The sequence below is a fragment of the Ciconia boyciana genome, chromosome 1, assembly GCF_034638445.1.
Source record: "Ciconia boyciana chromosome 1, ASM3463844v1, whole genome shotgun sequence".
NCBI lineage: Eukaryota > Metazoa > Chordata > Aves > Ciconiiformes > Ciconiidae > Ciconia > Ciconia boyciana.
The window spans coordinates 102,849,234-102,874,099 of NC_132934.1; the positions used below are offsets into that span (position 1 = coordinate 102,849,234).

The 24,866-nt window shown below is 43.5% G+C and overlaps 1 protein-coding gene across 1 annotated transcript in view; it reads left to right on the forward strand.

Annotated features, from left to right (window-relative positions):
• PTGFRN (prostaglandin F2 receptor inhibitor) overlaps nucleotides 1-24,866 on the forward strand; it is a 71,113-nt gene that overhangs the window by 42,026 nt on the left and 4,221 nt on the right. Inside the window, exons 6-8 of the mRNA XM_072885665.1 lie at nucleotides 5,781-6,200; nucleotides 16,903-17,010; nucleotides 23,885-24,190. Coding sequence (XP_072741766.1) covers nucleotides 5,781-6,200; nucleotides 16,903-17,010; nucleotides 23,885-24,190 — 834 coding nt within the window. The remainder of the gene's footprint in view (nucleotides 1-5,780; nucleotides 6,201-16,902; nucleotides 17,011-23,884; nucleotides 24,191-24,866) is intronic.

Sequence of the window (24,866 nt, forward strand, 5' to 3'; positions counted from 1 at the left end):
TAGTCCCCATGCTGAAAAGTACATTTTGTTGGCAAAACTTGGAATTGGGGGATTTATGATGTGAAAGTGAGCTCTCCTACAAACACCTCCTCCTCCTGAAAAAGCATGTTATGTATGTGTGTGTGTGTGGGCAATATATAGGTTTGATTTCCCCTTCTTCCCTTCCACCCCTCCCGCTCCCCCCCCCCCTTTTCAGCAGTCTAGCCCCAGATGCCTTTCTCTGAGTGCCCTGTGCCCTGCCACATCCTACTCGTGTGAGCTCCAGACTCGGCTGTGAGCCCAGTGCTGTAGCCAGCAACTATGAAGGAGTTAATCTGCTGCTGCCTCTGCTCTCTGACTGTTGTTTTGACAAGTATCTCTGGTGATTTGAGTCCCTAACTGCTCCCAGTGCTTATAAAAGCGAGCAGCCAGGCTCCCACGTGTTTGCCTAAGGAGAAAACAGAAATTTGCCTCTTCCTTGTGCCTACATAGAGGCTTTTCTTCCAACTATTTCATTACTTGCATCGTCTGTGTTAACTTTAGAGTGGTGCTCGGGGGGGAGGACTTTGGAGAAATCCCACTTTGGAAAAGGTTGTTCTGAGTTTTTGAGAAAGGAGAAATGGTTTTATGTTGTGTCTGTGGGTCAGTCAGCACAGAGAGGTGTTCAGGATAAGGAAGCCTTTGCTTGAAATGTAAACATCGTGTGAAGATGTCAAAGTCCTTTTTGTGTGTGTTGTACAATAAGTTGTATGTTTGCCCATTTTAACTTGAGGTTTTTAATCTTCTTTTTCTATTTTGTTATGTTGGGACCTTCACGTCTTTCTGCTTACTCAGCTTTGCAAATGCAGCTTTGAATGTGATCTATGATTGCTATCATAGATCACCATTGTTTTTTGACATAGTCTGCCTGATTTATTTCTTCCCCTCTTTCTTCTACCCTTTCCCCCACCAAGGTGACAAAGAGAGCATCTTTATCTCACCTCAAAAGTGAAAAGCATGAATTTTATTGTTATTTTTTGCTTATTTAAAGTACAAATTCCAGTACAGTACAAATACAGTAAAAAGAGGGGTAAAGGAAGGGAGGAAACCTTTTTTGACTGGCTCTGTAGATGACTTTCAACTAGAAAAAAGTTCAATAGTTAAAAAGATAATTTTATTTATTAATTTGAGTGTGAGTACTGCCTATATTTAAAACACAGTCGCTGTTTGCAGCGGAATGCAGAATTTGTGTTTGTTTCCTAAACCAGTGTTGTCAACTTTGGATCTGCATGGAATTCTTTGTAAAAGAGAACATTATCTTTTCATTGAAATTCCAAATCCTAAAGGTACTATTATTTGGCATTTTGTTAATACTTCTGTCTTTAATTTACAAAATAATTGTGTTTAACATAATGTTATTTGTCCTAAATGCTTGCCCAGACCCTCCCATCACATTTAATTGGGAGCAAGGGCATCTTAACCTTTCAGAAAGTCTTGCGAATAGAGAACAGGTGATGTTTCTGCCACCCACTTGTCTTTACCATTGCTGGTGTATAATAGACACTGCATAGTACAGACATGCAGTTCCTCTTGAGCAAAGAAATTCCCATACCCACGGCACCAAGCTGCCAGGTGTACGTGCCAGTTTGGGTGTAGGAACAAGAAAGTGCATTAAGTTAGATGTACAAGCCCCAGTCAGGGGTGCCCATGGCTGTGTTAGGTGCCCATGGTTTATGCTCGTTGCTTGGCGGGGGAGCAGGCCAGTGAGGGTGGTCTAGTTGTGTGTGTGCAGCAGTGGGGAGAGCTGTTGCGTTGTATATACATGTATCAGGCTGTGGTGCGGGCCTTAGTGTGCCTGCTGTATTTTCAGAGCTCTTGGTATCAGAGCTGCTGGGGCTACAATTGTACCTCAGGGTGTTGTATAGTCTCCTCCTCCTATGAAGGCAAAGCTGTCATTACCTTAATGTCTGTTGCATTCCCTGTACTTGCAATCTAGCTAGTGCACTGGGGGATGAAGAAGCCTTTATGAATATTGAGATCATGTTACTTGAGGCTGCTAACCAGACATTAGGCTCTGAGGTTACTGTTACCAGTGGCCACTGTGCTGCTTTTCCCCCCTGTGCTGCTAATCAACACCACTAGCATTAAGTTAGCCACAAGCCAGGTCTCTCAGTCACACTACTCAACAGTGGAGTGGAGTCAGTGGGGTGCAGGGAAGGTGTTTGCTGTTTCCTAAAGTCTCCTTCTCCTTGTAGCTGTTAGGCTTCTCTAGCAATTTGACTGGCTTAGATTAGGTGAAAGCTCTTTCTGGTCACTACCCAGGAAGTACTCTTGAATCTGAGCACACACTTTGTGGTAGAGAGCAAGAGAATTATAGTGTGTCTTAACCGCTTGGAGTGGCCAGTGATGGAAAGCAGAGGCATGCACTGCCAGGCTCCAAAGTACAGTTTATTACTCAAATTTTATCTGAATCATTTGGCTAGGATTTCTTCTGCTGCTAGCCCTCTGTCTTGGACTAGCGCCCAAACTGGTTATAAGTTTTGGGTATGGTTTACTTAGGATCTCGTCCCCTACTGCTTTCCAACATAAACTGCCGATTGCAGCCTCCTGTATATGACTGACCAGGGTGTGTTTTCTCGTGCTTTTCATTCATGGAGCTTTACAAGAAGGAGGTGAGACTCTGCATGGGATTGCAGGTGCATGTGTGGAGGGGCAAGCATGAAGGATAGTGGTCAAGACACAGACATTGCCTCCTTGGCAATTCTTGGAAGATAAGAAATGAGCTCTCAGCATGCAGTTCTTGGAAGAAAATGTTCTTTGATCTCTCTGGCTCATCTTATGCTATAAGATCTGATGAGTAGTTTCTGTTAACATAGGAAACATGAAGAAACTTTCCTTTCCCACTTAACTTTTCTTGCAGATTACTGTTATTTCTAACCTAAGTGCCAAATCTTTGGTTTCTCCTCTTTCCCATAATGTGCACTGTTACACGCAGAGTCAACTACATGCTTTTCTAGGTGGGGGTGATGGAGTGCTAATTACATTTCCCCTGCTGCTACTGAAGGAGAACAATTTTGGCACAGAACTGTACTGCTAAGAATGGCGATCCAGGCTTTTCTAGTTGATAGGATATGGGGCTGTTTGTTTTACTTTATTACATATGCAGGTCTCCAATATTATTGCAGATTCAGAAATGTTCTTTTGACCTTTTTTGACTTTCTTGCAACAAGAAACATTCAGCACCTGTATGTGCTGGTTTTTGTGTCCCCTTCTCTATTCTGGTTTGCATTTCTTATGGTCTCACATAAAAGGAGGTGCTTCTGCCTTCTGTATTCATCCAACCTAAGGAATTTTGGGTTTTTAAAAGGTATAGAAATCCTTTGAAAGGACTTTCACAAGAATATATCTTCCTGTTCTCTGTTCAGCATCCTAATTTCTAACCCTTTTGAATTCTGCCGCTGTTCTCTGGCTGCATCTCTGGGCCTCAGATGTTGTCTTCCACAAACTCTACAGATGGCATTTCTGCTGCTGTACCATGCTACCACCACTCCTTTCTCCTTTTCTTTAGCAAAAATAATTGGTAAAAGCAGCATTTTCTGTTGCCCTCAAATGGAAAGTCAAGAAAGGATGTCTAGGAACAAAGTTTGCTCTGTCCTTACTGGGGACAAGACACTCACCTGTGTACTGCTGCCTGATCTGTGGCTCAGGGAATAGTTGAAATAAGGCATTTGGAGCCCAGATAGTAGGGAGAGTTGTCTCTTTTCAGCTACATCTGTACTGCTCTGATCATGTGAAGGTATTTTTCTTAAGTGCATGTATGAGAGACCAAATGCAGGATTTCTTTTTCAGTGTCTAGGACCCAGCGCTCTGACATGAAGATCAGCAGCACAAAGAACACTTGCATCAGGAGGGATATTTGCCCAGAGCCTCCTCACAAGGCCTAGAAAGCAGTAAAATGTGGCAGAGAAGTACGGCTAGCTGTTTGTGCTTCTGCTTTTGGGGCAAAAATATAACTGTCTACTAGATTCCTAAAATATATGGCAAGCTGGTCTGTCCTGGGCTCCTAAATGCTGCAACCTTATGAAGAAGGGTGATAATCAGAATCTCATGGACGCAGAATGAGGAAAAAATGGATATAAAGTCTAGAATCAGATGCATGATGAGTTCTCATGCAAGGGAGCAGAGAATGACTCTGTGTGCAACTTCAGTTGTGATTGTACCCTGAGTGCCTAAATGTGCAACTCTTGTATTCCCACTTGCTTAGCGGGTGGAAGTGTGTGTGTGGGGCTGTTAGTGTGGAGCATCAAGTAATTCTGTGCTCAGCTAGACCACTAGAAGCAGCTCAGCCTTCCCCGCTCCTGCTGTTTCTTTATATAGCTTTGTACTGTGATCTGCTTTATAGAGTACTGATATAAAGTTGTCATACTGGGTTTCTCATCTTGTGGGCTATGTTTACTCAATGTGAAAACTGCTGCTTGAAGGCAAAACACTGCAAAATGTAATCCTGACAAGTATCTTGTTGCTCTTGTGGGGAGGGCATAAATATTACTGTATTTAGTTCAGTTTTGGGGAATGTGTAACAATCTCACCCAATGTAACAATCTCTCAAATCTCATTGCTTATTTTCCTTTTCCTGAGAAGTTTCACCTTGCATAAAGGTGATCTGTGTAGTTTGGTTCTTTTAATGTGTCTACACCTGTTTTTTATACGGGGGAGGGGGGAATATGCTGCAGCAAAGTAAGTCCAGAAAGCCAGACTGGCTGAATTCTTGCTACTTTGGGAAGTAGCTGTAAGCTGTGTGTTCTGCCCCAGCACCCTTTCCTTAGGAAGAACCTGAATGTGGGGGATGTCTCTTCATCACAGTGCCAGGAAACTAGCAACTCCCTTTCCTTTTATCTGATTGTGATTTCAGTCACTCACTTTCTCTGTTTCTTATTGTGAGCTTGTATTTTTTGTGTCTTGGGGCTGTGCTCCTGGATGTATAATTCTCCCAAACCCTGTAATTAAGGGATTCTTGGGATTGAGGAGCCAGCAGACTTGGAGAATGCGGAAGAAAGGGAAGGAAACTGAGCAGTAAGTGTTGCTGGCATTGTTGATGCCGAATGGGCTGTTGGGAAACGTCAAGGCTTCTGGTAGGCTTGTACTCAGGTGAACACATGAGAAGCAAGGGAGGAGGACACACGTGGAGGCAGAGGTATACTGAACTCTTCCAACACAAAGGTGTGTGTATGGGGGTGCTGGGGATGGAGACATCTCCAAAAAAAGTGTTACCACCAACTTTTTTGTCATGCAATTTCAACTGATCTTGGGAGTTCAGCTGAATGTGTCTGGATTGCTGTTAGGATGGATTTTCAAGGGAAATAAAAGAAGCTACGCTAAGTGCTGCAGATTCAGTTAGTAGCAGCTTTTGTCACTAGTCATGAGTACTTTAGCAGTGTCCTTGTACCCTGTTGCTGAGGGTGTTCTTCCAGATCCAGTGTAAAACTGAGACTCTTGAGTCTTTTCTGACTAATATCTTTACTCCTGAATAAAAAAATCCTGGAGGTCCTGTCACGCTATGACCTCTGTATTGCATTAGCTGTTCAATATTTGGTGTTTGTATGAATCCTTGCATTTTGACCCAAACTGTTGTGTACTGGTGTGTGTGCGCTGTTGAGTAGCATTCTGGGATGTCCATATGTGTTTAGATAAATGTGCTGGGATTTGTCTCTCCAAAAGAAGTACTTTGCTTATTTGTAATCTTCTAGATTGACAGGTGCTGCAGAAATATCTGCACCTATTTATTAACCCCTCTCTTGCTGCCTATTTCCTTCCCTCTTCAGATTACACGCTTACAGTGGAGGCGGTGAAATTGAAGCCATTCTTTGTAGCAGGCCACACCTTTGAGATGACATGCAAAGTGTCTTCAAAAAACATCAAGACACCGCGCTATTCTGTCCTCATTACAGCAGAGAAGCCGCTAACGGATCAGTCGAGTCCCAATGGAACCACTCGCATAATCTCCTTGAACCAGGATTCAGTAGTGCGGCTGGAAGACTGGACGGACCAGACTCGTGTGGATGGTGTGGTTCTGGAGAAGGTCCAGGAGAATGAGTTCCGCTACAGGATGTATCAGACCCAGATTTCTGATGCTGGGCTGTATCGCTGTGTGGTGACTGCCTGGTCTCCAGGTGGTGGTGGCATGTGGCGTGAAGCAGTGAATGGCTTATCCAACCCTATCCAGATAGACTTCCAGACATCAGGTTGGTATAGAATCTGGCAGCTGTGTGTCTAAGCCAGAAAGGGACAGAGTCCTTTGCTCTCCCAGTGGTTTCCCTGTCTCTGGGAAATACCTGCTCTTTGGAACATGGAAGGGGTCTCCAAATGGTATGACGGCTGAGAGCTTTGCTTGTCTCCTTTGGTGGTACATGTGTCCTTTGTGCTATTGATTGTTTACAGAAGGATGTTTAATGAATTGGCTGTAATCATAACTCCTGGGTTTTTCTTTACTAATGCAGCATTTATGGTCCTGCAGGCTCGGGGCTGGCTTTCAGTATGGAATAATTGCTGCCACATTTGCCAGCTTTGACTAGATTGCTGTTAGGTAGTGGCTGCTCTGGAAGAATGTTAATATAAACTAGATTTCTGTTCCAAAACAGACTCGATTAGCATAGCATTAAATTGCCTGAGCACACCTTCCTGTTGATGTAATTGCAGAAAATGGTGAGGTCAAGGCAATGGTAGCATTTCAGCCATCTCAGCAAGCATATCCTGCCACTGGAAGACCTTAGAGGCCCCTTGTGGCTGGACTACAAAGCTTCACAAATTGGGATGACAAATTCAGTATCAGAAGTGCATCCTGTTCCTCACATCTTTGCTGAAACCCTTCACCTTCAGCTGTAACATAGCCTGCATGTTGAGATTTTTCTAGAGAAGCGTGCCTGTCCTGGTATATTGTTGGGGGGAGGGGGAGGGAGAGGGGGACAGGGTTGGTTTGGATCATCAGAGATGCATGTTAACACTGACTTGCTATCATGCTGTGTGGGTGGGAAGTACTGCAGAGTTGTTTTTATAATGGTGGTGCACTTATGAGTGAGGGGCTCATCTGATGGCTTGATAAACCAAGCTGGTGACTTGTTGAGCAGTTTTGAAGAGCTCTTGGTGTAGCCCAAAGGTGCATCCTATGTTGGAGCTCTCTACTTAGCTGCTTTATCTCAAACCTTCTGCACTCGTTCATTCCTCTTCGCAAGCACAGCTTGGGAGAAGGTCTATCCTCACATCCCTTGTTCTTTCTGTGAGTTATTCTGCTTACAATAGTGGGGCTGTAGGGTTTTTAGAAGATGGCTGTGACTAGGCAAGAGCAGCCTGACTTCTGGTTGCATCCATAACTAAGGTAATCATTATCTACGAGGCAATTTCTGAAAACTGAACTTCCTTATACTAGGCACACTGGGAAAAGGACAAGGGCTGAGCGTAGGGGGACAGCCTTGCAATGTAAGAAGCTTTGAAATGTAGCATCCTGATACAAACCCTAATGAAGATGCAGTCTGACCTAAGCTGGCCAGAGAGAGGATATTGACTCAGCTCAATGCTTCTCAGTTCTAGGTAATTTCTTGTTGGTTTTTTGATTAGTTTTATGGTAAGTTACTGTTCTGAAAATAATCTGTTAGTTGCCTATGTTTCAAATGCCTCTTAGAGCGGCACTGTCACATCTGAATATTTCTGTAGATTTGTTGTCTTCTCAAGATGGTTTAATGGGCTATAGTTTTGGCCTTATTACTCTTGATACCTGGGTCAGACACAGTGGGATAGCAGCATTTGCAAAGGGGTGATGCAAGAAACCAACAAGAATGAAATCTGTCCCAAACCCCTCCCCTCCCCTTAACAGTAAGCTCTTACGTGGAGGCTTTCCTGCACAAGAGTGGTGGTTGGTGACTCTCCCAGCATTGCTTGCGTTATGTCACTTTGAACTCCCATCCAAAAAGTTTGGCGGCATGCTATTATTGTCCATGGTTCAGAGGGAAACCTGTGAGCTATGCAAGGGAGGAAAGTGTGCATCTTGCAGTCTTGACTTCTTTTTGCTGTCACTCTCTACTCCTAGCCTCTTCACCCAGGTAGGATTTCTGGCTCATAGAGGGAGGTATAGTCCTGAAGCCCTGTTAGTCTTTCATCCTTTACAAAAGAATGAAGAGAGAAATGAGATCTCAGGCACAATTTACTGGAGAGCTATTTCCCAAAATAATCTTGGCATGTAGCAAAATCTGGCTTGAAATACCTTCCTTTCTTCAACTGGTGGATGAACTTTGTGTCCTTTAGTTGTTACTCGGATATCCTTGCTGGACATTCATCTCTGGGCATGATGAGGACGTGATGAACACAGTTAGAATGGACTAATTGTGCAATTATTATTTGGAAAATTATTTGGAATCGGGTATACAAGACAGAAGATGTTTTGTGGGTGTGTTACTTTGGTTTTGTTTGCTGAGGTGTGCTGTCTTTGCAAACTGTGACTGAGTCAGGGAGCCGGAGGTAAATGGCAAAGCTGCGGAGCAGCTATAAAAGCACGGCTCAGATATCATGCCTTTGTCTTGCATCCTGTGGTACAGGCAGCTGTCAAACTTGTCTTCAGAAAAAGAAGCTGGTGCCAGATTTTCCCTAATGGGAGTGGTGAAAGGCAGAACTGCTGAGGTAGCTAGTGGTTTCTAGGGAGGTTGAGAGGCTCCCCAAAATTGGAGGGAAGATACTAACAGGAAAGGGTCAGAAAAAGCAGAGGGGCATGCAGCTCTCCAGGTAACTGTAAAAGCTGGGGAGCACCGCGCTGCTAAATCCTGAGTTACATGGGTGATGAGTAGCTTATGAGTGTGTTTGTCCCTAATAATGCAATTGACTCATTAACAGTTTTCCTGACTTTTGGGGTTCTCAAAGTGTAACAGAAAGGCATTTTAACTGTGACTGTTGGGGGGGGGATATAATAAGGCAGTACAACTTCGAAAAATAGAAGGTATTCCAGTCTCCTCCCTACTTTGAAGGCTTGGACTTTGACAGCATTTTTCAGCTTGTACCATGAGGGATGAAGTGGGGAGGTGATCATACAGAAATGCAGAAGCAGCATTTTCAGCAGAAGGAAGCCCTTAAAGGGTTTTACGTGAAGGTTTTAGTCACAGGAGGAATTTCTTTCTCAGTTGTTTTTATTGATTCCTTTTTGATAGGGGGTGGGGAGGCTTGCTAGGATTGGAAATCCTGTCTTGTAGTTTGACTCCCTCCCAGATCTCTGAGTTGAGTGATGTTTCAAGGAGGGGTTTTTAGTGTGCATACGCATCGTGCAATGTGATCTATCTGAACTGCAGGAGGCCCGTAAGCTTTTTATATATGAGCTGGGGACTGTGCACATGAAACTTCAGTGTTTCCTGCCACAATAGGCTTGAAATGTGGCAGTGGTCTGAAATGTTTTTCCATGAACATCTGTGGAAAATGTCTTGCTCGGATTCTTTCCATTCAAGGCAGAACTCGCTGGCTGCAAGCAGAGATCTCTCTTCTTTCTCTGCTTGCTGTTGCAGAGGGACGTATTTATTCCATTTGGTTAGCGTTCTGAAATGTTAATGTAAAGGCATTTGTTTGAAACTTCCTGAACTAAAAAATGAAATGTGGATTTTCGTCCACTGAATTATATAAACTGGAAGTCAGGGGGTGGGGGTGGTGAGGAGGAGCCTAGTAGGTCATTAGTTTTCAAATATTCAATCAATGGCAGATTGTTCTCTGCTGAATATATTTTAAGACCAGAGAGGATCTTGTGGATCCTCTGGTCTGGCCTTATGAATAACATGGATCACTAAACTAATTTCATAAAATGAATGCCTGCTCTATGTCCAGAAGCTGTAAGCAAAGTAAGCTCATTTGGGGGGCAGGGGGAAGCTGTCCCATATGAAGACTTTAATATTCTTCAGTGCTTCTTTTTGTCTAGAACAGAAGTTCTGCCATCTCTTTTTCAAAGGTTGCCCAGTGATGCGAGGGACAAGAGCAGCTGCCAGTGCTTGTCTTAAAATTTTCCCTTAATTTAGTTGCATCATTTCTGATGAAACTCAAATGCATCCTCTCTGCTCTTGAGCTATTGGATGATGTATGGGTACATAGCCTTTCTTTCAGCCTGGAAGACACCTGTCTTCTGTTCCTTGCTGTTCTTCTGAAGCCAGTGTATCAAGACAGCTTCTCGTAAGACTCTCCTACCCACCCAACCTGAAGTCTCTCACTTGTATTCTGGTAACCTGGAGGTGTTGCTCCAGTGGCAGTGCCTTTGCACTGCAAGGGCTGAGCAGTGGATGAAAGAAGCTGTCTTTTTTTCATGCTCCCCTTGCCTGCAGCCTTAGCTGACCTGGCCAGCAGAGGTGGGAGTCAAATAGCTGGGAACTTCCTTGAGATCAGAGTGCTTATCTGATGCAGATCTGGTTCAAATGGCTTCAGCTGGCCTGCAGCTGTTTTTTTTTAATGCCAAGGCACCTGATCTCTGTGAAATCCACCTGGTTTATCTTGGTGTCATAAATTCTTCTTTGGCATTCGTCCTTTAATTTTCTATCCCTTTTACCCTGAACCCAGCAACCCAGGTTAGTGTTTAGAGTATCTTTGCCCACTATACACTCACAGGGATTTCCACAGAAGTGACTTATTTTCCTTTCCCTTGAGGGAAGCAGGGAGAAGGAAGCTTTTGATCTCATATTGAGAAGTATGTTATGAGAGAGAACCATCTGGAGCTTGGCTGTGCTCTGAGCTGGCTTCCCCCTGTGCCATTCAGCAGAGGGCAGAAAACTCTGGAGAGGCAAAAATAAAAGAGAACTTTAAGGGAAGCGTCTTGATGAAATCTTAAGCTCTGAATTACATCTGCATGTGAGCTCATTGCACAGCAATGTATTATCATTCACTTTGGAAGAAGCTGAGATAAACTGAGAGCTGCTGAAATATGAACTGAGTATCGATGCTGAACTTGCAGTTAAAATGAAATGATGCCCTGCAATGACCCTGAGAGATGCTCAGTTTCAAGAAAGGAGAATAGAAAGATTCTTAAAGGAAAGAAACCTTAATCATGGAAATGAATGAAGACCAATGCAGCAGAAACTCTTTGGCAAGAAAGGCTGGTATTTTCCAGCCACTGTTAATGGGCAGGAACATGCTTTGTCATTGTGTGCCTGTGTGCGTTAATTTGTAGCTGGAAGTAGAAACCACAGACTAAACTACTTGGGGGCTCCTTCCAGTAACAGCTATTATGAGGCTTGAGGTAAAACTTGTTAGGGAACAGCTCCATGAAGAAGCAGGGAGAGGGCAGGGGGCTGGAGTAGTGTGGGTGAAGGAACTCATTATCTGGAGAAAGGCAGGTCATGGGATTCTGAGTTCAAGAGTGAATGATTTGGTGCCAGGGCAGATATGAGTAATATTTTGGAAGACAGAGAACTTGTGGGTTGCATCAGTTTTTTTCCCCATTGTGGTCCGTGGTGCTGGCTGATTGCAAGCAGGGAAGCTGCACGCAGTAATTGTGGCCTCCCTGCTGGGTAATGGACTGGGCGCAGGCTTCTTGGGTGGAACAGCCTGCCCTGGATCTCTGTTGTCAGTAAGGTTACTTGACCTTTCTCTACTCTACCCTACTTGTCTGGAAAATAAAGGTAACTCATGTCTATGGGGAGACTATACATTATTTTTGCAGAGAGGTACTGGCTAAAATGATATAGAAAAGGCCAAAATGTCACCTAGGACCTAGGTAATTAGGATCTCTTCTGTTGTAAATCTAGATGTTAACTGGCTTTTGGTGATCCTCCCTCCTTTTCCCTTTCTTTTTTCTTGCAGATTTAAGGTGTTTGGATTACTGAGCAGGGAAGGAAAGCAGGGAGAATGGGGTGACATCAGGTAAATAGGGCTCAGGATTTTTTATTTTTCTCCAATATGTAAATCCTTAAGCTGAGTAGATTAACTCAATAAACTTGAACTCCTCCTTTCCACCCTGCAGCCTGTTCAGTGTGAATCTGATTGAGCACAAAGTAATAAACCAAATTTGGTGCAGCTTATAAACACTTTTTCCTTTCATTTACATATGTGGAAGAATTTGCAATACACTTTTTAGCTGAAAACTATATCACTATTGGATTTGGATCCTGGAGTTTCCTTCCTGGGTTGCATAAAATCAATGGGATCTGTCGTAAAAGGGGACATTCAGAAAAAATTACACCAAACAGGTCCTGATCCTGGAACCTGATTGCTCTTTAAGCACTTCTAGATTTGTACTAGTAAACTTCTAAACTCAGTTTCTTCACTTTCTGTTTAAAATTACATAGTGTTTTTCAAGCATTCAGAAGTCAAGAAATGCTCTGAAAACTCTTTTTATTCCTATCTTTACTGCAGATGCTTTTTAATATAAAATTGTTATTACTTTAATAAAGAAGAAAACTTCTTTTAGGTGTTGTATCTAAGCTTACATATGGCCTTACAATGGTGAGGAACAGAGATTTTGGCTTAGTTTAAATCAAAGATCTCAGCAGAAGATGGCAATTTAGGGGAAGGTTGATGCTTAGCTCTTAGAATTGGGAATGCTGGTTTGTTTTGTAAATCTGTGCTCTTTAGTTGCCAAATTAGCTGAGGGCATTACATTTATCTTCAAACCTGAAGTTATTAAAATCCAATTATTTCTCAGCTTTCAAACTCCTGAGCAGCTTTCCTACACTTAACTTTGCTTTGTTCTTGATGAGCGTTACAGGTCATGCTTGATCTGTCAACCCTGCAATTGAAACTAAATTCTGGTTTGTTTATTCCCCCAAGTGACCAGTAGGTGCCAATAAAGGTAATTCAAATGGTTAAATACAGGTGGCAAGGTGAGCAAAGCCACATCATCTGTTATCTGTAGAGTTCTGTTTTTCTCAGTGTTAACATAGCGTGAACTTAGATCTCATCGAAGGAGAGTTTGTCACCTCCCCAACCCTTCCTGTGACACTGCAAGTGCTTGAGCGTGGTGATGCTGAGACCCTGATAGTCGGTGTCATCAGTGTCTACTGGGAGTTGCATGTTACCGCATGTCTGCATCTGTAAGCTTGGGGTTGAGGGTTTGGGTTTTTTTCTTGGAGGGTAAAAACTAAAGAAAAGCACTTGGGTTTTGTGTCCAAAGCCCTGCTTGGTGGAGTCTAGATCCAGGGCATCTTGAATACTGTGGTGTGATGGTAATGGGGACGGGGGTGGGGAACAGGATCCACACCTTGCAGAAGGTTTTTGTGGCACATTTGTGATCTCTTGGGAGGTCCTCAGGAGCCTTGAAAATGTATCTGGAAGCATCCTGTTTTTCCTCTGGTGCTGTTTTTTGCCCAGGTGCTTTTCTTGAGCGTGCAGTAAAGCAGATGTCCATTGAGATAAGGTGATGGTTTTGCTTGTAACCCACTAACAAACCCTGGTTTGCTGCTGCTTTTGTTAGAGATCGGCATGCAGCTTATTCGTGCTTCTCTCATCCTGTTGCCAGACAGGTTCAGCTGAAGCCAAAGTAAGTTGTTTAAGCTGGGGACATAAATCAGGCAAGTTATAATCAGGTTAAAAGCACTGGTCAGTTGGGTTTTTTAGAGTAAAACCAAACCAAGACTAGAACCCTCCTATAGAGAAGGGTGGCATGCAGATGACTTTTAATGGGGGATTAGAGCCATATCATCAGCTTCTGTTAATCTTTCCCAGGCTGTGTAGTGACTACAACTCTGACTCAAGTGTACCTTATGACAGAGGGTAGGGGGATTAAAAGGTCTTTGTGGTCCAGCTCAGGGCTAATGGGTCTCTGTGAAAACAGCCTCCTGCCTTTTCAGGTTTTGTAGTGGGTGGGCGTAGGGGTGGAAATCTATGAAGATGCTTTATTCTGTCCTTTCATGCCTGAGGGCAGCCTGGGGCATGGGGCATGTGGGCAGAAGGCCTAAGATACTTCCAAAGAAGAAAGATGTTCCTCCTAAGAAGTTGCAACCACACAGTTTTCAGGAGCGAACTAAGAAGCTTTCACTGTAATGAAGCTTGCTTAGGTTTAAAAAAAATAAAAAAGTTTTTTTCCCTCTTCAGCTGGGAGAGGGAAGAGCACAATCCCTGACACATCTCTCAACTCTGTTGAAATCCAGTTCTAACACAGGACAGTGATTTCTCCCTGGAGTTACAGATGGTAATTTGCAGATGTACCCTAGTAGGGAAGTAACTGTTTGTGGCTTACCAAGGGGAAGTACGATCATGAAATGACAGAGCAGCTGCTGCCTAGCAGCCTTCTTACTGCCCATGAAGCTTTGACTCTTCATGTGGGAGGCAGGGTGGAGGTGTGCTTGGTGACCCAGAACTGAAGAGTATGTAGTGTGCTGCATTACCGTGATACATGGCCTTTCCTGCCTGAGTGACCAAACAAGCTTAGCTTTTACCCTTGTGACATTCAATGGCCAGGAGTGGTCAGACTCCACTCTGCATTAGTGGTTTGTTGGCATGCCAGGGTTTGAAGCCGGTGTCTGTTGAATGCAGTATATGTCTGGACTTGCAACCTAGAAATAAGGCCTGAAAAGTTCTGTCTATATGTACCCTCTGTCTTTCCTTGTTTACCCTGCTAGGGCAGGGGTAAGGCAGCCCATCCTTAGCCTGACAAAGTTGTGATCATGCAGTTCATCTCCCTTGCTCAATCCCTGCCAGCATCTAGCCAGGACAGAGCCTCTTTGCTGGAGTAGAGCATGTCCCATATTCCTAACATGATGTCACCTCACTCACTTCTGGGACTTAGGATAGACCCCGAGCTATAGACAGTACCAGGATTATTATGGTGCTGTGTTGTCTTTGATCAGTGCAGCAGAGGGTATGTGCTGGGAATGCAGGGATGTTCCTGGCAGATTTTGATCGTCTCTTTGTTTCTGTTGCTGTGACAGTTCACACACAGCTTGAGACTTTTCTGGTTACAGTTGGCTGGAGTGCCCTGGTCCGTGCTGCCTTTAGTCCCCTAGGACCTTGAACTCCAAAGAAAATGATGGAAAATGCCTTGTTTTGTCTGAAGATGAATAATCAAATAGGCTGCAAGGGGAATATGGCTGGGGGGTGTGTGTGTGAATGTCAGGAAACAAACTGAATTCACATAGAAGGAGTTTGGGTAGAGGCTGAGGAAGCAATGAGATTAATCTCTCTCCATTTCCCCAGAAAAGGATCCCATCATGCTGAGCTTAAGTTAGGGCTGCAGCCAGCTTGTGAAGTCACTACCTGAACAGCTGAACTTCAAAGCATTCTGGGTCTCTTATTTCCTTAAATATGTTCTAGCATAAGCATGTAGGAGTCTTGGCTGGTAGACCACATGTAACCTGTATTGCATCTCTACCACCTTTTTATCCGTGCTTGGTGGGGTAACTTGCAATCTTAATTTTTAATAGAGAGGAATTCTAGTGTCAAAATGGGTACAAACCTCTGGGATTATATGTCTACATACTGTCCTTGTGTACAAAGTACAACTGCTTATGGGGCAGAGAAGAGGGCTATAAGAAATTTATGGTATAACAAAGAGCAGCACATTGTGCCCAGTGGAAATTGTGGGGGGAATTTTGGAAGCCACAGAAGTAATTATTGCATTGTAATTGGAATTCATTTCTTAGTGTGCTGTGTAATCTCTGCTGACCAAAACAAGCCAGGCCCTTGTAGTTTAGAATAGTTTCACCAAAAATGACAGCTCTAGCTTCATGGCACATCCAAGCTTATTTCTAGAACCTCAGTTTGGAAGTGATGTGATAAGTGTGTGCAGTGTGGTAAGTTATCAGCATAGCTTTCCACAGAAACCTGTTGGGAGGGCAAGGGACAAGTGGGTTGTCTTGGATGATTTCCTTAAATGTTCTCCATCAAAAGCATTGTTTGCCACTGACCTTCAGTGGATTTGAAATTTACAGTTCCTGTACTAAAACAGTAGCATATAAGAGTGGAGGAGGGCAAGTCTTCCAACAGCTTTTCTTTCCTCCCAAACCACCTTTCTATGCTTGCTGCTGCTGCTGTCCCAAAGGTAGCTAAGCCAGGTAATAATAGCAGCTAATGGAGTCCAGGGAGGGTAAAAAGGGTTACTTCTTAATCTGAGTCCCAAGTTCCTTCTTGGGTTCCCTGGCCGTTTCCCCCAGAGTCATCCTGGAGGCTACCATTATTATCATCAGCTTTCCTCCTACTCATCTCCTTCACCTTGTTTAGTAGAGAAATCGCTAAGGGTATTTTGACATATTCTTCAGTTTCTGACCTGTGAAATAGAGTACTAGCAATATCGGCATATCTGAGGAGTTGTGGTTTTGTTAATTTTGCACCAGAGATGTAGTTGTCAAAATTTGGGGAAGTTTTGTTTTTTAACTTATGTACCTCAGAAGTCAAACACCACATGTCATGGTGTCTGAGCATTTCATAACAGTGTAATGGTTTTCATCAATATCATCACCACTTTGCAACTGAAGGAGTTACCTTGGGCTTTGAGACATCTTCTAGAGAAGAAGCTATCTGTGGCAGAGCCTGAAGGAAAACCCACAGAAAAGTGTTATCAGATGCACTTCTGTATTGTCTGCGTTTCAGTTCCGTAGCAGAACCATCTGTACTGTTAAAATACTGGTTTGCTCTAACTTGAATTCCTATTGACAGCCTCAGCCAAAAAGATCCATGCTGGATTAGCCTGAAGACCTGAACCCTCATTCTTTTAGAGGAGTTACCAGTGGAAGACTGGCTCCTTTTGTGCAGGACAGTAGAAGGCAGACTTGGGCAGCAGCCTCTGTGTTGGGTGACAGGTCTGGCAGTTTGGGTACTTTGTCTTAGTGCAGGAATTAATGGCTAAAAATGGATAACTATTTTGCGAAAACTTACGTGATTGCTTATCCCTACTTCAGACCTCTGTCTCCACAAACTAGCAGAGAATACTTCAAAAACGTGCAAGAAGGGTTTTGGACACTGAAGAAAAGCCTGTCATGAATAATTGTTGTTACTCTTTTCTAGGTCCTGTGTTTAATGTCTCGGTGCATTCTGACAACCTGACGATTTACCAGGGTGAACTGGCAGATTTGCTGTGTATCATCACAATGGAAGGAATGGCACTTGAGCCAGGTATTTTGACAAAATTATTTTACTTGTAACTCATTTGCCTTCACCAGGCAAAATAATACCAGCAGTTACAACCCTTTGTCCTTTGAGTGAGGCTGGAGAATTGAGAACCAGCATTGAAAATCCTATAGAAGTAGATAAATACAGGAGAGCATGTTCGCTTTACACAGCCCAATTTGAAACAAAGGTTTTTTGTTTCACATTCTGAGGGGAAGGGGAAAAAAGGTGGTCTTACTGCTAAACCCCCCTGTACTGTCTGTACCAACTGACCCTGCTGCTGGCAATCTCAGCCTACAACTGCTAGATGGGCCATGAAAACTATTCCTGTTTCCTTTAATTGGAAAAGAGGTCCATTGACAAAACCTGTTAAGAGAAAATGGTCATTTGTAAACAAATCTTAGTCACCTGGCCAGTCAGCTTCACACTTTGGAATGAATTTAAGGCTTAATGTAAATCTAAAAATCACAATAATTGACTACTGCAGCCTAAATGCCAAAAATGAATGTTTATTGCTGATGCCTTCAGAGGGTGAGCCTCCTTTTTTTGTGTGGAAGAAGAAAGAAACATAGTACCTAATGGCTGTGAAAAGGATAGTGAACACTTTAAAGACAAATTTTTATGAAGAGCTGAAAAGTTCCGAGAATTGCTCAAAACCCAGCTGCTTGCCAAGCATTGCCTGAGCTGCTTTTTATCAAAATGCTGTGAGAATAACTCTGGTTATACCCAAAATTTGGGTTTGGAGTGAGTTTAGTTTTTTAAAAGTCATTCTCTATATATATGAATATAAAAATGTATTTAAAATAAATCTATAAGTATGTATGTAAATATAAATATATATACCTAAATATAAAGGTGTCGTGATTCATGCGAAACTTAGAAATCTATGCGTAAGCCACTACAAAAGAGGTGCTGTGCAGAAAATATTACTTATAATGTAGTAGCTGATGAGATGAAGTACCAAGCTTAGTAGAGGCCCATCACTTTGAAATTCCAAGATGTCTGTTCTACATTAAATCTGAGTGTAGCAGGGAAGCAATTTGCTAGATTACAGTTGTGCGCTGCCTGTGAAAAAATGATAGAAGTCTGTAGATTGTATTATTGAAATGCTTGGTAGGGAGGAAAAGCTGAGTAAACTTTATTGCTGTCAAAAGATTCATAGCCTGGGATATTGGACACAGTAAGCAGCGACGTATGCCTGTACGTATACCTCAGTCTGTCCTGCGGTTTCTGCTCAGCAGGAAGCCTCTTCTAAGTTGAGGTGTGCCCAAGCTCTTACAGGTATTGTTGTGAGGCAGTACCCAAAGCAGCTGGCTTCCTTTGCAAAGCCATAATTGCTGGCAGGGAGCAGCTGCTGCTTCTGCTGGTGTTCGACAGCTAAAATAAGCTTGGGGTTGCTTTGTGAAAGCGGTCTCAGCATCCCTGACTCACTTAAAACTTGAAAAGAGGCCCCTTAGTAACAGCGGGGCTCTCCTGTCAGTGCTCTGCTGCAGTTGGGTTCGTGATGGTTTTTTGTGTCTTTGGTAGCTTGAGACTGGGAGGAGCACTGACAAGATAAGGATAATCAAAGGTATCGAAGTAAAAAGGTGTCCTCTTCGAGGAGCTGCTCATCAGCACAATTAAGTTTTAACTGGGCAACTTCATAAGGGTTCATGGATGTCTGTTGAATTGATAGATGATGCCCGGAGTTGGAAATGATGCTGTTTCCAGTGGTCAGCAGCAGCCAGTGCAGAGTTTTAAATGTCAGTGCTGTAATCTGTTCCATAGCTGGGTAATGTCATCTTGAACATGGCAGATCTCTGCCTCTGTGGGGATTTTTTAATTTGTTTTGGATTGGGGTGGGGTGGGGGGGTGTTTTATTTTTTTGGGGGTTTGGGTTTTTTTTTTGAGGCTGTAATGGGGCAGATGAGGCACAGGCAACAGATACGCCTAGAACGGAGTAAAGTGTGGCATTGTGGCAGGCTTTGAGGGAACCTTCCATGCTCTGAGCCTCCAGTTGCGGAATGAGCAGGATTTGGGGCCTAACCAGCCATGCTGTGTGGAGAAAGCCCATCTGGGCCTTTCATATGGGCCTGAGAAGCTGGCCTCTCTCCAGTCCTTGCTTGCCCTCTGGATGAGACCAGCAGAAGAGCTGCAGAGAACAGCTGGAATCTATGCAAGCCCTGTAGGGTGTGCAGACTTCCCTTGTTAGTCTGCCTTCTTGGCCTTGAGAGATGGAGGGGACTAGAGCAGGGGGATAACGGAGCAGGTTAGGTGAAGAAGGGCCTTAAGGGCTCATGTGATAACAAACAGATGGAGTTCCTCAGTAGTAACTTTATTCCCCTGTATCCCATCTCTAATCTGTCTCTATGCTGAGTCAGTATCGCAACTTAATTCACAACTGGAATGGAGAACTTGCTTTTTAAATAAGTGCCAAACATTAGACAGATTGAAAATAACAGGGCTGTCTCATCCCAGTGGGGAAATGGGGTATGTTGTTAGGGAAAGCCTACACCAGGTAAGCAGATAAACAAAGCAAGAGTTGCCAGCATGTCCTAGAAGAAAACAGATGACAGCAGTACAGGCATGGTCTTTCCGTTGGGGAATGTGATGAGAAAGGAGAGCGGAGCAATTGCATTTGACTGTCTTCTGAGGGGCATGATGGCTTTCAAAGGCCATCTACTCTTCTGGTGTCAGACCTGCTGCAGGGCTGTGTTTTGGGCTCTCTTATGAGCAAAGAAGGATCAGGGAATTTCATAGGATGTCTTGTTAAATGTGCATCCAAAACACTTCGAACGCACTTGGTATGCCAGCCAGCTCTGCTCTTGTACACATAGGCACCCAACTTTGCACGTATGCATGTGGATTAGTATGTATGCTTCCTGTAACAAATTGAGGTGTCAGGTGCCACCTCTTCTTCTTCTTTGTATGCACAATAAGAAAAATAAAGTACTTCCAAGGAGCTGAGGAAAAGTTAAATGACCAATGATCTTTGTCAGTGCCCTTTGTTACAGTTAGATCAATCCATTTGTTTCTAGAAGTGTTACTTACGGGTTGGACCCTTGTCTGGTAGAGGCAATTCACAATACTCTGTGTGTGTGTTTGTGTGTACCCACCCTGTGGGAAATTTTCAAAAGGGTGGAAAATGTTTTGGCGTGACTGCTGCATGCTTTAATTTCCTCTGCTTCTTTGAGACCCTGCTGAAGTGGAGTGTGTATTACTAAGCTCAGTACATGGCAGCAACTGCTCCATCTAAAGAAGTGCTCCTTTGGCTTGGCAGCTGTGGTTGGTGTTTTGAATTGATATGAGGGGAGTATGTGTGTGTCAGGGGGGAATAGTAGTTCTTCTGTGCCCTGAAGATATGAAAGCTGCTTCTGATATTTCTGTTGAATACACATTTTCACAAACGATCTCTCTAGACTTCCCAGATCACCCCTTCTTGGGCTATGTGCTTAGGGATTTAAAAGTATTACTGTGCCTGAAAGGAGATGTTTTTTTTAATCTGCTCCAGACAGACCCAGTGGGCACTCTGGAGAATTTAACAAAACCAGCTTGTTTACTTCTTGTATGGCTTGAAGTGGTTTGCTCAGCTCTCTAGGAAGCCCTATTCAACCTCATTTAAATGTAGTAAACAAAAAGGGTCTCAAAATTGTGATTCAGCACTGAAACAAGATGCTGAGAGAGCTCCATTCTAAGCAGTGGAAGTGTATGGTTCCTAAGAGCTGGTCTAGAAATAGGATTCCCTGTTTTGAGGAGTGATTGGCCAGGGAAGCAGCTAAGACCCAGACAGCTTAGTCCTGTGTGTCAAATTGAAATGTGCATAAAGATGTGCTTTACATGTTGATGATCCTCACTAACTGAGGAGGAGAGGAAGCATAGCACCACTATTACTCTGCTCACAGAGCTCTGAAGCGTCCAGCTCCCAGTGCTTTGTGTTCCTTTATGAAGGCAGCTGAGTTGCATGACCTGGGTGCACTGAGGTCCTTGATGGCCTTCTGAGCTTGGCACTGGGATGTTATGCTTTCCTCTGATGTGGGGCACCTTGTCCAGGTGTCCCACGCTACTTACAACATTGTGGAGCATGGAAGGAACTGGTGGAAGAAACCTTTGTAGTGTTAAGTGTGAGTGTGGTTCTTGTGGTTGGGTTTGGTTTTTGTAGATTGGGGACAAAAGTTGTGAGTGACTTGTCAACATTGATGCAAGGTGTGTGTGGAATGGTACAGATGCTTTTGGGAAGCCTAGTGTGTGACCTGTTTTATGTCAATAAAACTACGTATTTATTACCACTTGCAAGCTGCTAGGCATGTTCGTCACTGATCTTTAGAGAGCACCTGATTTATGTCCTGGTTTTGCTAAATTTTCCTGTGTTTTTATTGCATGAAAGCCACAGTTACATAGAAATGAATCAGATGACTTTGCTGTATTAAGCTATTTCAAGGAGGATAGTGACAAAGAGCACTCAGAGCCAAATCCTCCCTCTGACTGTCTGTAGTGAGTCACTAATTGCACACTGTGTATACTGACTAATAAAATATGTTGGCATAATACTGTTGTCCCATGTTGTAATTACAGAAGATAGATTCAGCTATTTCAAAATGACAGCAAGTGCCTGCACTCATCTTTGTATGTGGAGGGAAGGGAACCTCAAATTAACTGAGACTGAAAAGAAGGAATTCTTCAAAGGTAGCAAGTTGCCTGGGAATCTGAAGGCTAGATTATTTTTTATATATATAAAGTTATTGTTTAAACCTTTTGTGGCAGCTCAATGGTGTGTTCAGCGTAGTTGGACTTAGCCTGGAAGGTGTCCATATGCTCCTGTGGTACCTGGAAACACAAGAGCTAATGGCAGTCTCAATCTTTGGAAGGAATTGGTCATTCCGAATGTGACTGCCTGTGGACCAGTGCTATTACTGTATTTGGCATAAACAGGCAGCAGAGACAAAGAGTAGTTTATAGAAACAGAGCTCTCTCCAGTAGAGGCCCGGTTTCCCGCAGACAGTTGGAGGAGTACACAAAGCAGAGGTCAAAATTTGGTCCCCTTAACTGAACATGCATTTATGGTAATTTTTATTAACTTTGTTTTCAAGGGAAGCGGTCCAAGTGCTATGCCAAGTAACTAATAGTAGTATTTGTAGTATGATAGGCAAGACTGATTGTTGTGAGGGCTGCTGGTCCATATGACCTATGATGACCCCCATGTAGAACTGGGAAACCTATTCCTGCTGCAGGGCTGCAAAACAGGCAAGGTGCTCTCTTGAGGTTCTGTGCCGTCACCCAGAGCAGCTGGCCATGGCAGGCAGGGTAGGAAACTGGCTGGTGTCTCAAAACAGTTTGATCAGCCGGCATCTGCTTTCTCATCCTTTTATTTTGTTTTTGAAGATGTGTGTAAAACCAGTGCACCTTACGGGGGAGTTAATTATACCCCAAACAGTGGGTGGGTTTTGGCTGTAGTAAGGGGGAATGTTCTACCTGGCCAGCTATTGCTGTACTTCGAAGTAGCAGAGCTGAGGATGTCCCTTTATGTCACTTTACTTTAAAATATTATTTTGAGGTTCCCTTCCTTCCTGAAGTGTTAGCTTGCCTGGTAGAGGCTTAAAAATTGTCTTCACTTATATCTGTAAAGAATTTGAGTACAGCAGCAGGTTTAGGGCTTTAATTTTTCCATTAGCCTGGAAATCAAATGTGGAAGCTTAGAGAAGAGCAAACTCAATTAGATGAAGGATGAGTTTTAAATTTCAGGTTGCTAATAGTGTATTTTTCAGAGCTCTCAATACTAGCAAATGAAGGTTTGATATATTGCCAAAATCACTGGGACTGTCTTAAGTGTGAAAAGGTTAAGCCCTATGCACACGTTCTACCTGCCCAAAACTTGGGACAGAAATAGTAACCTCTGCGTCCAGTTTGGGCCCATCAGTTTGTGCATGTGCCAGGAAGAAAGACCTCTTGATGAAACAAGTGAGCAGGCTTTCCTGTCTATGCTCTAGGTCATGCCAGGTTTCAGACTCTGACAGATGTTGCTGGGCTCGCGTTGGCAAAGAATAGCAGTGATTTTTAAAGTAGATACTCAGCTACATCAGCCTAATAGGGTTAAGACTGAGATCTGCTAATGGGATCAATAGGATCTTGCATGAGCGTAGAAAGAGCTAGATGTGTTGATGAACTCTGACTACCTGTCAGCTGTGTTAAATGTTAAAAGTGTTGTAAATGCGTTTTATAGTCTATCTCCTTGGGTGGTAAAACTTGTACAAGGCATGATGCCTGATGACGCCTGACAGTAACCCACAACTCTGGAAAAAATGTATAAAAGCATCGTGGTCAGGCTTTGCTCCTGAATGCTTTGTATTTTTGCTCCTGAATGCTCTGTGTAGAATCTCTGTATGCATTTAGGCAGACAAAATCTAAGGAAGGAGTCTTCAGGAAAGAGCCTTCTGACTTTGTGGTTGTGTAGGCCCTACATGAAGATAGCGATTGCAAATCACTGTCTGCTAGCAAATACCTAGCACTTTCAATCCCTTTTCAATGTAGGTTCAGCATAGTTGTAGAACTTATGACACTAGGCCTGCTTGCTGAAAACTTAGATCAGAGATGAAATATAAATTTTAGTGGCAGGCAGGAAAGCAAGAAATCTCCTCTTTGTCGTCCCTGTAGTAAGTCACCCTTTCTGTGCAGCTACATTCTTCATGCCAGTGCATTTCATTGCAGTTCACTGCTTGAATCCTCCTAGAAAGGACATGTTCAGGGTACTCTTTTTTCCTTTTTTCTTTTTTTCTTTTTTTCTTCCACTGTCATACCAGTGTTGGCTATGCTTCTTGCAGATTAACCTTTCTGCTGAGAAGTGGCACTATGAATACTCCTTGGAGCTCACCAACATGTCCAAATTCTTCTTTGTCCACAAATGCAGATGATATGTCCTTTGATGTCTCCTGGTTTGCTGTGCGCTCCTTTGCGTTGGACAGAGAGCCCATCTTGCTGGCCTCACTGGACCGGAGAGGGATTGTCACGCAGAGCAGGAGAAACGGGAGCAGTGATCTCAGCCTGGAGAGAATCAGCCCGCTGGAATTCCGGCTCCGCGTGCATGGCTGTGAGGACCACGACTTTGGGAACCACTACTGCGTAGTGACCCCCTGGGTGCAATCTGCCACTGGTGTATGGCAGCGGGAACCTGACATCAAAGCCAAACCCATCTTTCTATCTGTGAAAATGGATGGTAAGAGATTGCAACATGTGTTATGCAATATTTTTTTTAACACCTTGTCATGTCTTTCTGTGACAAATATTCCCCATGGCTCTTTTTAAAGGTGCCTGTGATAATCTCATTAGATTTTGTCATCCTTTTCTGTCGTTTGCAACTTCTGATTCCAGATTCTGTAGACTAGGTAGGCCTGAACAGATCATTCTCATAAGACTGGAGAGTTCTGTTTCCTGATCTCTTAGTGATGTTTTGCATAGCTGGAGCATCTATCAATCAAGGCATAGTATTCTCTCCAAGTGTTAACCCTTCTGCTGCCTGCAGGAGGAAGCCTTGGTTTGCAGTTGGGGCGTGCTGAAGTAGAGTTGCGTTGTGGTTAATATCAAAGCTGAGAACAGAGAGTCAGAGCTCTGACTCCTTCCTTCCCTCTCCTAACCACAAGATATGCTGCTCCCTGCACTTAATGCCTTGTCTGCTTTCCAACCTGAGTTGCAAGTGTTGCTAGACTTCATGAGAAGCAAGTTGCACGCTAGATCCTGCATTCAGCATGTAGCTAAGGAGGAAAATTAATGCAGGAGAGGTTTTGAACTAGTTGCTTTCTTCTTAGTATTTCCCGGAAAGGTCATATTGGCAAGTTCCATGAACTTGAAAGCAATCAGAAGTTTTTGTTCTCCCTACTGTGCAGATAAGTATT